Source organism: Myxine glutinosa, chromosome 14 (assembly GCF_964187855.1).
Source record: "Myxine glutinosa chromosome 14, kmMyxGlut1.1, whole genome shotgun sequence".
Taxonomy (NCBI): domain Eukaryota; kingdom Metazoa; phylum Chordata; class Myxini; order Myxiniformes; family Myxinidae; genus Myxine; species Myxine glutinosa.
Genome location: NC_136274.1, coordinates 54,171,791 through 54,184,778, shown reverse-complemented (window position 1 = coordinate 54,184,778; position 12,988 = coordinate 54,171,791). Strand labels below are relative to the sequence as shown.

Sequence of the window (12,988 nt, the reverse complement as noted above, 5' to 3'; positions counted from 1 at the left end):
CTTACTATGTCTCTCCGAAAAGATCGACTGGACAACCCTCCCATCTACTTTCTCAACAATCCTCTCCAAGAAGTTCTGTCGCTCAAGATTTTGGGTCTCACTATCTGCCATGATCTTTCTTGGGAAAACCACATTTCCAAGCTGGCCTCCAAAGCCAGTCGCCGACTGGGCATCCTCCGTCGTGCGAAGTCCTTCCTCGGCACACCTGAGCTCCTCACCACATACAAGGCTTTCATCCGCAGCTCAATGGAATACTGTTCTCCCCTATGGGCCGGTGCTCCTGCCTCACACCTAGCTCGGCTTCACGCTGTTGAAACCAAAGCTTTCAGAATTATTGGAATCTCCCGCGATGAAGCTATCTCTGAGGGCCTTTCACTCACTCACCGCAGGCAGGTAGGTGGTCTTTCTGTCTTCTACCGACTCCTCTCCGGCCTTGCACCCCCAGCTCTCTCTGTTCTCTGTCCCCCAAATATTCCTACAGGTCGCACAAGATCTGCCAGCAACCCTCTGATGGTTAAACTGCCGAAATCTCGGCTCTCTGCTCACCTTCACTCTTTCATTCCTCTTTTCTCCCGCCTCTGGAACAAACTCCCTCACTCCCTTCAATCCCACTCCTCCCTCCAGGTCTTTAAAACAGCTGTTCACCACCATCTCTTATCTTCCCCCATCCAAAACCTTGATCTTTTCTACCCCCGCTAATTCACCCCAGATCCATTTTGTTTGAAATTCCAACTTCTTTCATGGAAGTCCTGGCAGTGTCCATATGTTTTATACCTCTCCCACCGCCCCCTTCCCACGCCCCCCCCCCCCCCAAAGCCCTCGCCCTCTCTCAGATCTCTCGATGTCTCCATGTCTCTCGGTCCCTGCTCTCAAATGTTGTGTTTGTGTCCTTCCCCCTCTCTCCCCATCTTGTCTACCGCTCCCTATGTTATATGTTTTATGTGTCGGTTTGTCTTTCTGTGTGATTAATGTTCGCTCTTTCACGAGCCTCGACCTTGTATACAAAAAAAAAAAAAAAAAAAAAAAAAAAAAAAAAAAAAAAAAAAAAAAAAAAAAAACAGAAAATATGAGCCACCTCCTATTGGGATGTAAAACACTCATGTGAAAACAGCTGTACCCCCAAAGGCACAACAAGGTATGTCGAGTAATCCACTGGCATATATATATCTGCAAAAATCCCAGTTCCAGAAAACTAGTGGATACAGGAACCAAAAGCAATCACTGAAAACAAGGAAATAATGCTCAATCACATACGACCTGATGTGTATGACATTGAGTGTGAACATAGAAAACAAAGCATTGTGACCGGATATAGTACTTCGGTCCAAAAAAAGAAAAGGCAGAATTGCTAATTGAGGTGTCAGTACCCAGTGATTTGACCTAAACAATGCAGAAATCAAGAAAAATGACAGAACACCATGATCTAAAAAATTAAGCTAAAAGATCTTGGAAGCTGAAGAGCGCCGAAATTGTACCAGTGATTATTGGATCAACGGCAATGATGAAGAAGAACCTCACGGAGATCTTAAAAACCATCCCTGGGAAATGGGAATATTACCACAAACCATCTACAGTTGGAAGGTGCCCGGAGCTCAGTGACGATCCTGAAAAGAGTCCTCGGAACACAACCTTGAGAGAAAGAAAGTACGAAGCATAAGCACGTACCATTTTTATAGTCTTTGGTATGACTCGGCCAGGGTCGGAATTGAAGTGAACAGAAATAAATACAGTTTGGCAGACATTCTATCCTTTCCTTCCTTTCGTATGCAACACATGGCTACTGGTTGCATCATTTGCTGGGGGGTATTCCCCTGTTGATTCCTCCTGAAGATTAGAACAGGAATTTGTAATCTTGCCAATCCAGGTATGCGATATAAAAATGCAAATAAGTGGTTGATTTCCCTCAGCCCAACCCTGAAGTATCTCCATATTGTTAAGTCCTTCATGGTAACCTTTTTCTTTTTTTCTTTTTTTTGACACGTTGTTTTGCAGATGTGAATGCAAACCTGGAAGTTGCAGCAGATGCAACTTTGGTTGAGGAGGAAAGGCATGGGATTGATAACCCCATAGACTCACCAGAGCAGGTGATGGAAAGTGGGCGTTCTCAACAACTAGACGACACCAGTGCCGTTTGTCATTATGCTTCGACTACTTTGATCTTTGAGGAGCAGCATTCCCCCAGTCCTGAGGCCCACGACACAACGTGGGAAAGATTTGACCCTTTCGAGGACATTGATCTGCAAAATCAACCACAAGAGGCTGGCGGAGAACAAGAGAAAAGCTCAGGTGGATGCATGAAGGATTCTGAGCGTCAGCCGGGAGGAGTGCAAACTTGCGAGGATCCTGCAGTTGGTGTTGGTGGTCCTCTCAACTACATCCTGCTCAACCTTGGGCCTGGCAACAACAGTAAGAGGTCATCTGTTGTATCTGATTATTCACTTGTTGAAAGCGACTCTGCCTTATGAGGCACAATTATTTCATCCAGGTTTTCAATCAAAGACTGGTTCTGATGGAACGAGCATAATTTTTCAACAACAAAACAACAAATTCACAGCCATGGTCACAAAAGTACAATGGATTGAAATTTGAACAACAACTGCAGTGCACATCAAGCCGAATGTATATATATATATACATGAGGGTGCTACTCATTGGATGAAGCCTGGTGCTTCGCCTGCCAGCATTTGTTGGTGGACTTTATAGATCCCATGGTGCCTTTCGCGAAGAGTAGGCGAGTTATCGCCGGCATCCTGAACAGATTACAAACTCCTGACCAAATCACCAACTTTTTCTTTCATATAGATTATGCAGCAGATTATTTTATCAACCATTTCCTCTATTGGTAGTTTGGTGCTTTCTCCGTGTGATCGTTCGTTTGTTCATTCGTATGCAGCACAGTGCTGCGGGGTAGCATCATTGGCTGAGGGTTTGGCTGTGCCACTGATGCAATGTGCTCCAGTGGTTATTGCAGGAATTTGGAATTTGTTTATGGTTTATGGAATTTGTTTAAATTGTGGTTATGGTATATTTGATAGCTCGCCTCCTCTTTGCGAAGGACACATTGTGCAATCTTTAACGTCCACCAACGAAGACCGGACACCTAGTTTAACATGTGCATCCGAGGGACAGCAGACATTGAGGAATCACCTGCCTGTGAAACACCGGGATGACAGTTTATAGCTGGGTCAGGATTCAAACCCAGGCTATAGACAGCTTAGAGGCAGGTGTGTGTACCTGTAGGCCATCCTGTCAGTCTCGAAGTGTGATGATAAATGTTTTGACAAATTTAAAGCACTTCTCATCTCTCATTTTGTTCTGTTTTCTTCTTCAGCTTTGTCCCACGTTGTTGCAATTTTCTGACGTCGCTATGACGTAAACAAAAAGTCCCGCCCCATGGACTCGGTGGGCTCGTTGTAGATGTCGTGCATGTTGTCCGCTCTGTCCATTGGGTCTTGTCATTCCTTATTTAAGCACAATCTCCTTAGGCAGTGCTTCCTCACCCCTGCCCCAAACAGCACTAACGTACTACCCGAACAGCAAACACAGAAACGACACCACAAGCCTAAGTTAGGTGCGGACAAGACACCATGATCAGGCCATTCATGAATTGCTGCCATTTAAGGTATTTGAATTTAGTTTATTTTTCCATATCCGAGTCATCTACATGTCTGTAGCAGTTCTAGATTCATCATGAAACGTTTCAGGCTTAATCACACTTTCTTTTCCTTCCTCGTTGAATTTGAAGGGCACGACTTCCAATGTAGCAAAAAGTTTCCTTCCCCTTTGACAGTTTGTTGAATAATTTTGATACCATGTGGTACGTGCATCACTTCCCCCAAAACAGTGACGCATTCACCACCGAGTGGCCACGACGTTTCCGTTTCGACAGAAACGTGATTGTTACGGCTCAGTGCATCATCCATCGTGAACAACAAATCAATTCTTGTGAACCAATTACATTCGGCAATTACCTTGTGCTGTGGTGTTGGCTATTCAATGAAATGGGGGATTACACCCAATTTACAATCGTGAGAAACATCACTGAAGTGTCCCTGGATTTAAATGTTCAGACTTTGTTGGAGGCATTGCTTGCGAGGCGACGTCATGTTGCGTGGGAAGCGTCACGTGACTGCTTCCAGACGTTTGAGGCCGTAAAGTAATGAACGGCCAAGCATTACGGTCACAGAATTGTATTTATTCCTAACCGGAATTGTGGTGCAAATGACTGTCATGTCGACTGCCAGTGGTGTCTTTCAATTATTTCACCCAACTGGTAAAGCACTTGCAACTGGGATACCAAAAATAAATAAATAATGTAAGCCACGACTCGGCCTCACTCCAAATGTATTCTTTGAAAGAAGTGCTCGAGTGTGTGTGTGTGTGTGTGTGTGTGTGTGTGTGTGTGTGTGTGTGTGTGTGTGTGTGTGTGTGTGTGTGTGTGTGTGTGTGTGTGTGAGTAACGAGAACGGCACTCGGTGGAGTGCATACCTCCGCACACCTCTGCATACCCAGGTATGGAGAGCATACCTCTGCCAAGCTGAACAGTTTACGTTGTGATGTCCCACTGATGGGCCGGATTTGCATTAGGACCTTCACCAAAATCAATTGGTCCTTATCCTTTCCACCAGGTTTCATCCAAATCCATCCGTAATGTTTAAAATATCCTGCTCACAGACCAACAAACAAACAGAGGCAAATACATAACATCCGTCTACCTTCGGTACCTTAGCAGAGGTCATTTGTCTTTGTACAATCGTCCTGTGGATCCCATGAAGCAGAAACCTGATATTATATTGAATCTTGTGTTGGAGCCATAGTGGTGGCCATATAGTGTACATACAGTAGTATAGTGTTACCCCGCATGCAGGGGAAGAGCCGGGTTAAGCAATTGATTGAATTTGTCTGTCTGTCTGTCTATCTACAGACGTCAGTCTATGATCGAGGAACTATTTAATTTTCATTGAATTTTACATTTTTGTTGTGGAACACGAATCGGAGTATTAACCTGCATTTTAGCAATACTTTGGCTCTGAAACTGGCAAATTGTACAGAATCGTGTCCCGATCGCACATGCGCAGAGAGGAGAAAGGTAAGTTTTTAGTCTGTCTGCCTCTGTCCGGCAGTCAAACAAAATTTTAAAAATAATTTCAAACATGAAACTTACTGTTTTTAGGGACGTCATAATGGACACAAACAACAGGCACAAATAACGGATTTAACATGCTAAATAAGGCGGTGTAAAAGATGGTACATCAACGGCGGTACATTTCTGATTTTTTTTTTTCTACAGCCTTTAAAATCTTTCTTTTCTTTCCATTCAATTTTATACTTGAACACTGCAGAATACAAATTGCCTTCTTGGTATTTTCAAGAACCTCCGTTTAGTAGTACTTGGCAAAATAATTACGCTGTCTCATGATCTGAGAGCAGAGTCCCTGAGATCCCTGAGATTCAGCATTCAGACAAATATGGCAGCACCTAGCACTGTTTGTTTAGTACAAAATGCAAAGCAGTAGTTTAAAGACGACTTCAGACAAATGCAGCCGTAAACTTGTGGGAAGTGACATCATCTCCTGGAGTATCCCAGTACCAGATCTTGTGATGTCACTTTCCTCTCCGATGGATATCCAGCAGGAATTTCTCCATGCACACAGGGTTTATCCATACTCTATCTTGTAAATTCTGCATGGGCTGTTTTTATTCTTTGGAATCGAATGGCTGATCTACCACTCTCGAGTATACGTTCTATACTGCAACCTCACTGAATTATCTCTGTTTATACGTTTTTCAGATGTATGTGTAAACTTTTTGCCGAACCAACTCATCCACTTAGTTTTGGTATAACTTGTCCACAACTTTTTGAAATATCGTGCTCTACATCCTTTTTGGCCCGGCATCTCTCATTGGTGAACAACCACTTAATAATTAAAAAATAATCTCGTATCCAGATTTAGATCTTCACCAACATAGAATCGATTCGTCCTTGTTGCACACCCAACCTGTCCACCAAATTTTGTCTGAATGCGTCCACAACTTTTTGAAATATCGTGCTATATGTCGTTTATGGCCCTGTCTCTCAATGGCGAAGAATCACTTTTAAAGTTCTAGTATCCGCATCAGGGTTTTCACCAAAATCGAATCAATTCGTCCTTTTTTGGGGGGGGGGATACACGATCGAGGCTCGTGTAAGAGCTAACATTAATCACAAAAAGACAAACTGACACATAAAACATAAGATAAAGGGAGCGACAGACAAGATGGGGGGAGAGAGGGAAGCACACAAGTACAAAATTGGAGAGGGACATCGGGAGATCTGTGGGAGGGAGAGGGCTTGGGGGAAGGAGTCACCGGAAGGGGGGGGGGTCTTTAATGTTCTTGTTGCACACCCAACCTGTCCACCAAATTTCGTCCGAATCTGTCCATAACTTTTTGAAATATCCTGCTCACAGAAGACAGACAAACAGACAGGGGTGAAAACCTTCGGTGGTGGAGGTAAAAATAGGGCCGCCGGTCCTGAAGCTCACCTGTATCGGAGAAACAGTCACTTAAAACGCTCTACAAACCCCCTCAGACCACGGTATTTTTAATGCCGTGAACAAACTTTGGTACATCATGGGTGATGAAGGTTGTGATCAAGTTTCATTGAGATTGTGTGTAGTTTTGAATAAGGGAGCAAAAAACTATTTGGGGAGTCAACTCCTCCCTCCCCCATAAACCCATATAATGAGCGCAGATTTTGATGCGGTCAATACACCTTCGTTAGGCATCAGATATGCAGCTTTAATATGGCAAAGTCTCATCAACATCATGTGTGTAGATTCGGAAAAGAGAGCAAATACCTATTTTGGGGGTCAAACCCCTCCATCCCTCATAAACCTCTATAATGAGCGCAGATTTTGATGCGGTCAATACACCTTCGTTGGACATCAGATATGAAGCTCATGGCAAAGTCTCATCAACATCATGTGTGTAGATTCGGAAACGAGAGCAAATACCTATTTTGGGGGTCAAACCCCTCCGTCCCCCATAAACCTCTATAATGAGTGCAGATTTTTATGCGGTCAATACATCTTCGTTAGGCATCAGATATGAAGGTTATGGCAAAGTCTCATCAACATCATGTGTGTAGATTCGGAAAAGAGAGCAAATACCTATTTTGGGGGTCAAACCCCTCCCTCCCCCATAAACCTCTCTAATGAGCGCAGATTTTGATGCGGTCAATACACCTTCGTTGGCCATCAGATATGAAGCTCATGGCAAAGTCTCATCAACATCATGTGTGTAGATTCGGAAAAGAGAGCAAATACCTATTTTGGGGGTCAAACCCCTCCCTCCCCCATAAACCCCTATAATGAGCGCAGATTTTGATGCGGTCAATACACCTTCGTTAGGCATTAGATATGAAGCTCATGGCAAAGTCTCATCAACATCATGTGTGTAGATTCGGAAAAGAGAGCAAATACCTATTTTTGGGGTCAAACCCCTCCCTCCCCCATAAACCCCTATAATGAGCGCAGATTTTGATGCGGTCAATACACCTTCGTTGGACATCAGGTATGCAGCTTATGGCAAAGTCTCATCAAAATGGTGTGTTTGGCACAAGCGATAATGACTGAAGTGTTTACGGACTCACTTACCTACGAACACTGATTTACCTACGGACAATGCTCGCTCGCATAAGCTCACCGGACTAAAGTCCAGGTGAGCTAAAAATGATACATGTTTACATCGATTCCTGGCATTTCATCTCTTGCACTTCGAGGCTTAAAAACTCGTAAAATAATGAAACTTTATCATCGATATCGGACTCATCAGAATTGTTTTCCAGGCCAAGTGACTTTGTCAAGAGAAATCTACATAAATGATACATTTTGATGCCGGGATCATAAGCCGTAGTCAAGAAGCCGTTGTTGGTTGTTTGTTGATCATAAGCACCAACAACTATTCAAGTCATGTGGATTGCAGAAGCTTTAAGGTACAAGGTATTCTAACACACCTTTCTTCGTATTACTTGACCCACCAATCAGTCATCGCTTCCAGTCCTGCGGTTCAGAGACACCTGTTTGACCCAGCATTCTCTCACAATGGACACTGGACAGGTACCTTCTATTTAAATGGATCCGTATTTTCCGGTGTATTAACCGCACACCTGCGTTTCATCTTGTGAACTTCTTGTTAATGTTTTAATGCCGCCTTTAAAAAATCCGCTTATTTGACCTTTCTCCATCCACAGGTTTCTGTGATATATTTTGTAAATTCATTCCTTTTTGAAAGTCTTCAATGAAACTTTTACAAGTGATCTATGGGCTCAAGTTGCATGGCTCGAGAAAGTGAGAACCTGCGTGCGGGTGTGTACGTGCGTGATGTGTCGGCATGCAAAAACGGTACGAGATCACGTGTGATGAATCACATCCCATTTTGTTGTTTGATTTAATTGTATTCATTTATTTCTCACGTGAACAACACAATTAAGTGTGGCTTGTTTTTATATAGCTTGTTGCACAACACAATTGGGTGTGGCTTGTTTTTATATAGCTTGTTACACAACACAATTGGGTGTGGCTTGTTTTTATATAGCTTGTTTCACAATAACACAATTGGACGTGGCTTGTTTTTATATAGCTTGTTGCACAACACAATTGGGTGTGGCTTGTTTTTATATAGCTTGTTTCACAAAAACACAATTGGACGTGGCTTGTTTTTATACAGCTTGTTGCACAACACAATTGGGTGTGGCTTGTTTTTATATAGCTTGTTTCACAATAACACAATTGGGCGTGGCTTGATTTTATATAGTTTGTTACACAATACAATTGGGTGTGGTTTGTTTTTATGTAGCTTGTTTCACAATAACACAGTTGGACGTGGCTTGTTTTTATATAGCTTGTTGCACAACACAATTGGGTGTGGCTTGTTTTTATATAGCTTGTTTCACAAAAACACAATTGGACGTGGCTTGTTTTTATATAGCTTGTTGCACAACACAATTGGGTGTGGCTTGTTTTTATATAGCTTGTTTCACAATAACACAATTGGGCGTGGCTTGATTTTATATAGTTTGTTACACAATACAATTGGGTGTGGCTTGTTTTTATATAGCTTGTTTCACAATAACACAATTGGGCGTGGCTTGTTTTTATCTAGCTTGTTACACAACACAATTGGGCGTGGCTTGTTTTATATAGCTTGTTTCACAAAAACACAATTGGATGTGGCTTTTTTTTATGTAGCTTGTTACACAATAACACAATTGGGTGTGGCTTGTTACACATAGCATAGCTTATTACACAATAACACAATTGGGAGTGGCTTGTTTCTATGGAGCTTGTTACACAATAACACAGTTGGTTCTACATAGCTTGTTCATAATGTATCATTTCTATAAAATGTGAAAACAGGATACAATCTCCAGATGGATGAGCCCTTACCTGTACAATGTGTAAACACTCAGAAGGAATGTTTGAACATCCATGAAAATGTACATTCCATCGATTTAGTAAATTAAAAAAACAAGGTTTTCCTCATTAAACCAGTCTGTTGTATAATGTTTTTCCAAGGCATAGTTATCACCAAACCCTGACAACTTCTGAATCGGAAGCGTTACGAGTCAAAAGACTGAACTTTTTGAAAAAGTCACCAAATATGGACAAAGGTAATTCAACAATACATTGGATCTGACGCAGTAAAATACATCAGGATATCACATGGAAACTTCAGTGTTGGTGGCCGTTAGCCGGGCACTTCTCGTCACCTCCATGAAACATCTTGTTGACCTGATTTTGTTCGAGGTCCGTAAGAGGCAAATGCTCTGCCTCGGCCCTGGTCCCCCATCGCGCTCGACCCCGACAGCAGATGCGCGGACTCTCCTTAAAGAGCAGGTAGAGTCCCTCCGCCACGTTGAGGAGCATGCAGACCGCAGAGACGGACAGCATGAAGATGGTGAAGACCGTTTTCTCGGTGGGACGTGAGATGAAGCAGTCCACCACATTGGGACACGGAGACGCGTCGCATTTGACGAGGCGAGGCATGACGAATCCGGGGTATATGCAATAAAAGATGTACAGTGAGAAACATTCCACCACGATCCTAAAAAGGACACTCGCTATGTACGTCCAGAGCAGCATGCCATTTATCCGCACCCTCTGCACCTCCTGAGGCAGGGGAAGAGTCGTCGCCGGCAATGCGTTCGCCTGCTGTCGTCGGGCCTTGCGCTTTTTGGCGCGGTGGTGGCGATGGGCCACGTGCGCCGTGACCAACAACGCCGGGGTCGACACGAAGATGAGCTGCAGCGCCCACAGCCGGATGTGGGACACGGGAAAGAAATGGTCGTAGCACACGGTGCGGCATCCTGGCTGGAGAGTGTTGCACACGAAGTCTGACTGCTCGTCGTCCCAAACAGACTCAGCCGCCACCACCAGAACCATGATGCGGAAAATGAAGAGCACGGAGAGCCAGATGCGCCCAATGGACGTTGAGTACTTGTTCACTCCACTGAGGACATCGTAGAGACCGCCCCAGTTCATGCTTCTGAGTCAGAGTTGATGTGGAGGACGTCGTTCTAAGATCACATCGAAAGACCACAACAGCAACGTCCGTGAGCAGTCGATCCCTTAAGTCTATGGTTGTTCAACAATGGAAAGACCTGACCTGCCGGTTGTGCCAGCACAGTGGTCCATCAATATTGGTTGTCGTGGTGCGGTACACCACGCTAGTTGATGGCTTATTTCAAGCCACGTCCACACGTCTGTGGCTCCAGGACACTTCTCGATGAAAGAACCGACTTCCCGGGACACACGAGACCAGTTTGGCAGCCGAGGTGCAGGTCCTAGGGTCGATGGACACTTCAGAACAGCTGGAATCTGGCGTGACGCATTGTAAGCGTCACAAGGTCCTACGGGGACTTCTGTCCAGGGGAGGCACCGATTTCACTCCAGCACCTGTGACTGCTCGCTTGGTCAACTCTGCTCGCTTAGTCCACTCTGCTCACTCGGTCCACTCTGCTCGCTGAGTCCACTCTGCTCGCTCGGTCCACTCTGCTCGCTGGGTCCACTCTGCTCGCTGGGTCCACTCTGCTCACTCGGTCCACTCTTCTCGCTGGGTCCACTCTGCTCACTCGCTCCACTCTGCTCGCTCGCTTAGTCCACTCTGCTCGCTTAGTCCACTCTGCTCGCTTAGTCCACTCTGCTCGCTTGGTCCACTCTGCTCACTCGGTCCACTCTGCTCGCTGGGTCCACTCTGCTCGCTGGGTCCACTCTGCTCGCTGGGTCCACTCTGCTCGCTGGGTCCACTCTGCTCGCTTGGTCCACTCTGCTCGCTGGGTTCACTCTGCTCACTCAGTCCACTCTGCTCGCTCAGTCCACTCTGCTCGCTTAGTCCACTCTGCTCACTCGGTCCACTCTGCTCGCTGGACACGCGATATAATTGGACACAACACCGCTACAGCAGTGGACAGCCAGATCTGAGTCCCTCCTCCCACATTCAGGAGAGGGAGGAGAAGATGAATTAATGTGGTGATGGGGGTGGTGAGGAAGGATGACTTCACAGAGAGTTATCTCCGCTGAGCTGTGTGTGAACCGACTTCAGGGGGTGTTTGGACATTTGGACATTTGGTATCATGTGACTGCTTGTTTAAGCCTCGCCTTTTGTTTGGAATGTCGTTGCCATCATGTTTCTTTTGTGCGATGGAATTTCGAGCAAGTGGAACTTTCAGTTGCGGCGACTTCAAATGGCAATTCATTGTTTAACGTGGACAAAGTTTCCGAGAGACCGAAAATAAACCTCCCCCTCTGAAGGTGATTGTTTGCATCTTTACGCAGAGTCCATCGTTTCCCAGAGTCCATTTTACATCATTTCCCAAATTCCATTTCCTGTCTTTGTTAACATCACGATGGAGACATTGTTTATCGTTTGATGATCTTGTATACTTTTCACGAAATATCATGTTGACTGACGATACTGATGTAGACAAAGGAAAAACTTACTTGAGATATACCTGCATGTCGTCACTACGTGACAAGGAGCTATACCTGTATGTCGTTACATGGCAAAGAGCTACACCTTTAGGCTGTATGTCGTTACGTGACAAGGAGCTATACCTGTTTATCGTTAAGCGACAAGAAGCTGATATGTACGTGACATGGAGTTACCTTTATGTCATTATGTGACAAGGAGCTACACCTGTATGTCATTATGTGACAAGGAGTCATGATGTCATCAAAATCAAATGGCTTACAAAACTCTCATTCAATCAAATCACTAAATGTCCGTCAAACTCAAGACCTGTACCTTGGTTGACTGAATATGGAAACATACCTGTGTGTCGACTGTTTTCGAAACGCTTGGAATCTCCTCTACGATATCAGATCCCTCCTCCCCCTCCCCCTCTCTCTCTATCTCTCTTGGTTGCCATTCTTGCGCAGGAGAGGAGACATAGAGCTTTGTACTAATTAATTTAGGCGATTTCCATTCGATTGTGTCACGGCTGACAATGCACCTTGGTAACCCGGTAACGACAATGATATCTCGTAGTTATCTTGGGGGTTATGGGGCTGTACCTGTAGTTATCTAGGGGGTTATGGGGCTGTACCTGTAGTTATCTTGGGGGTTATGGGGCTGTACCTGTAGTTATCTTGGGGGTTATGGGGCTGCATCTGTAGTTATCTTGGGGGTTATGGGGCTGTACCTGTAGTTATCTTGGGGGTTATGGGGTTGCATCTGTAGTTATCTTGGGGGTTATGGGGCTGTACCTGTAGTTATCTTGGGGGTTATGGGGCTGTACCTGTAGTTATCTTGGGGGTTATGGGGCTGTACCTGTAGTTATCTTGGGGGTTATGGGGCTGTACCTGTAGTTATCTTGGGGGTTATGGGGCTGTACCTGTAGTTATCTTGGGGGTTATGGGGCTGTACCTGTAGTTATCTTGGGGGTTATGGGGTTGCATCTGTAGTTATCTTGGGGGTTATGGGGCTGTACCTGTAGTTATCTTGGGGG

At 44.8% G+C, this 12,988-nt stretch overlaps 3 protein-coding genes across 6 annotated transcripts in view; 2 read left to right on the top strand and 1 right to left on the bottom strand.

The window, feature by feature from the left end:
* Positions 1-4,323, top strand: part of LOC137439787 (uncharacterized) — a 141,932-nt gene extending 137,609 nt beyond the window's left edge. Inside the window, exon 29 of the mRNA XM_068135881.2 lies at positions 1,993-4,323. Within this exon, the coding sequence (XP_067991982.2) occupies positions 1,993-2,465 (473 nt within the window). The 3' untranslated portion in view covers positions 2,466-4,323. The remainder of the gene's footprint in view (positions 1-1,992) is intronic.
* The window catches only part of CASR (calcium sensing receptor), a 62,128-nt gene continuing 51,489 nt past the window's right edge, over positions 2,350-12,988 (top strand). For 2 of the 4 annotated variants that reach the window (XM_078768576.1, XM_078768575.1), the window contains exon 1: positions 8,272-8,384. The gene's annotated coding sequence lies outside the window, so the exon portion shown is untranslated. Of the gene's footprint in view, positions 2,407-8,271; positions 8,385-12,988 lie in introns of those variants that run through there. The other 2 variants (XM_078768577.1, XM_078768578.1) reach the window with 2 other exon arrangements.
* On the bottom strand, positions 8,396-11,784 carry LOC137439792 (gap junction beta-2 protein-like). Its single transcript, XM_068135886.2, has one exon. It carries the CDS (start codon positions 10,521-10,523, stop codon positions 9,714-9,716), a length of 810 nt encoding a protein of 269 aa, XP_067991987.1. The 5' UTR covers positions 10,524-11,784; the 3' UTR covers positions 8,396-9,713.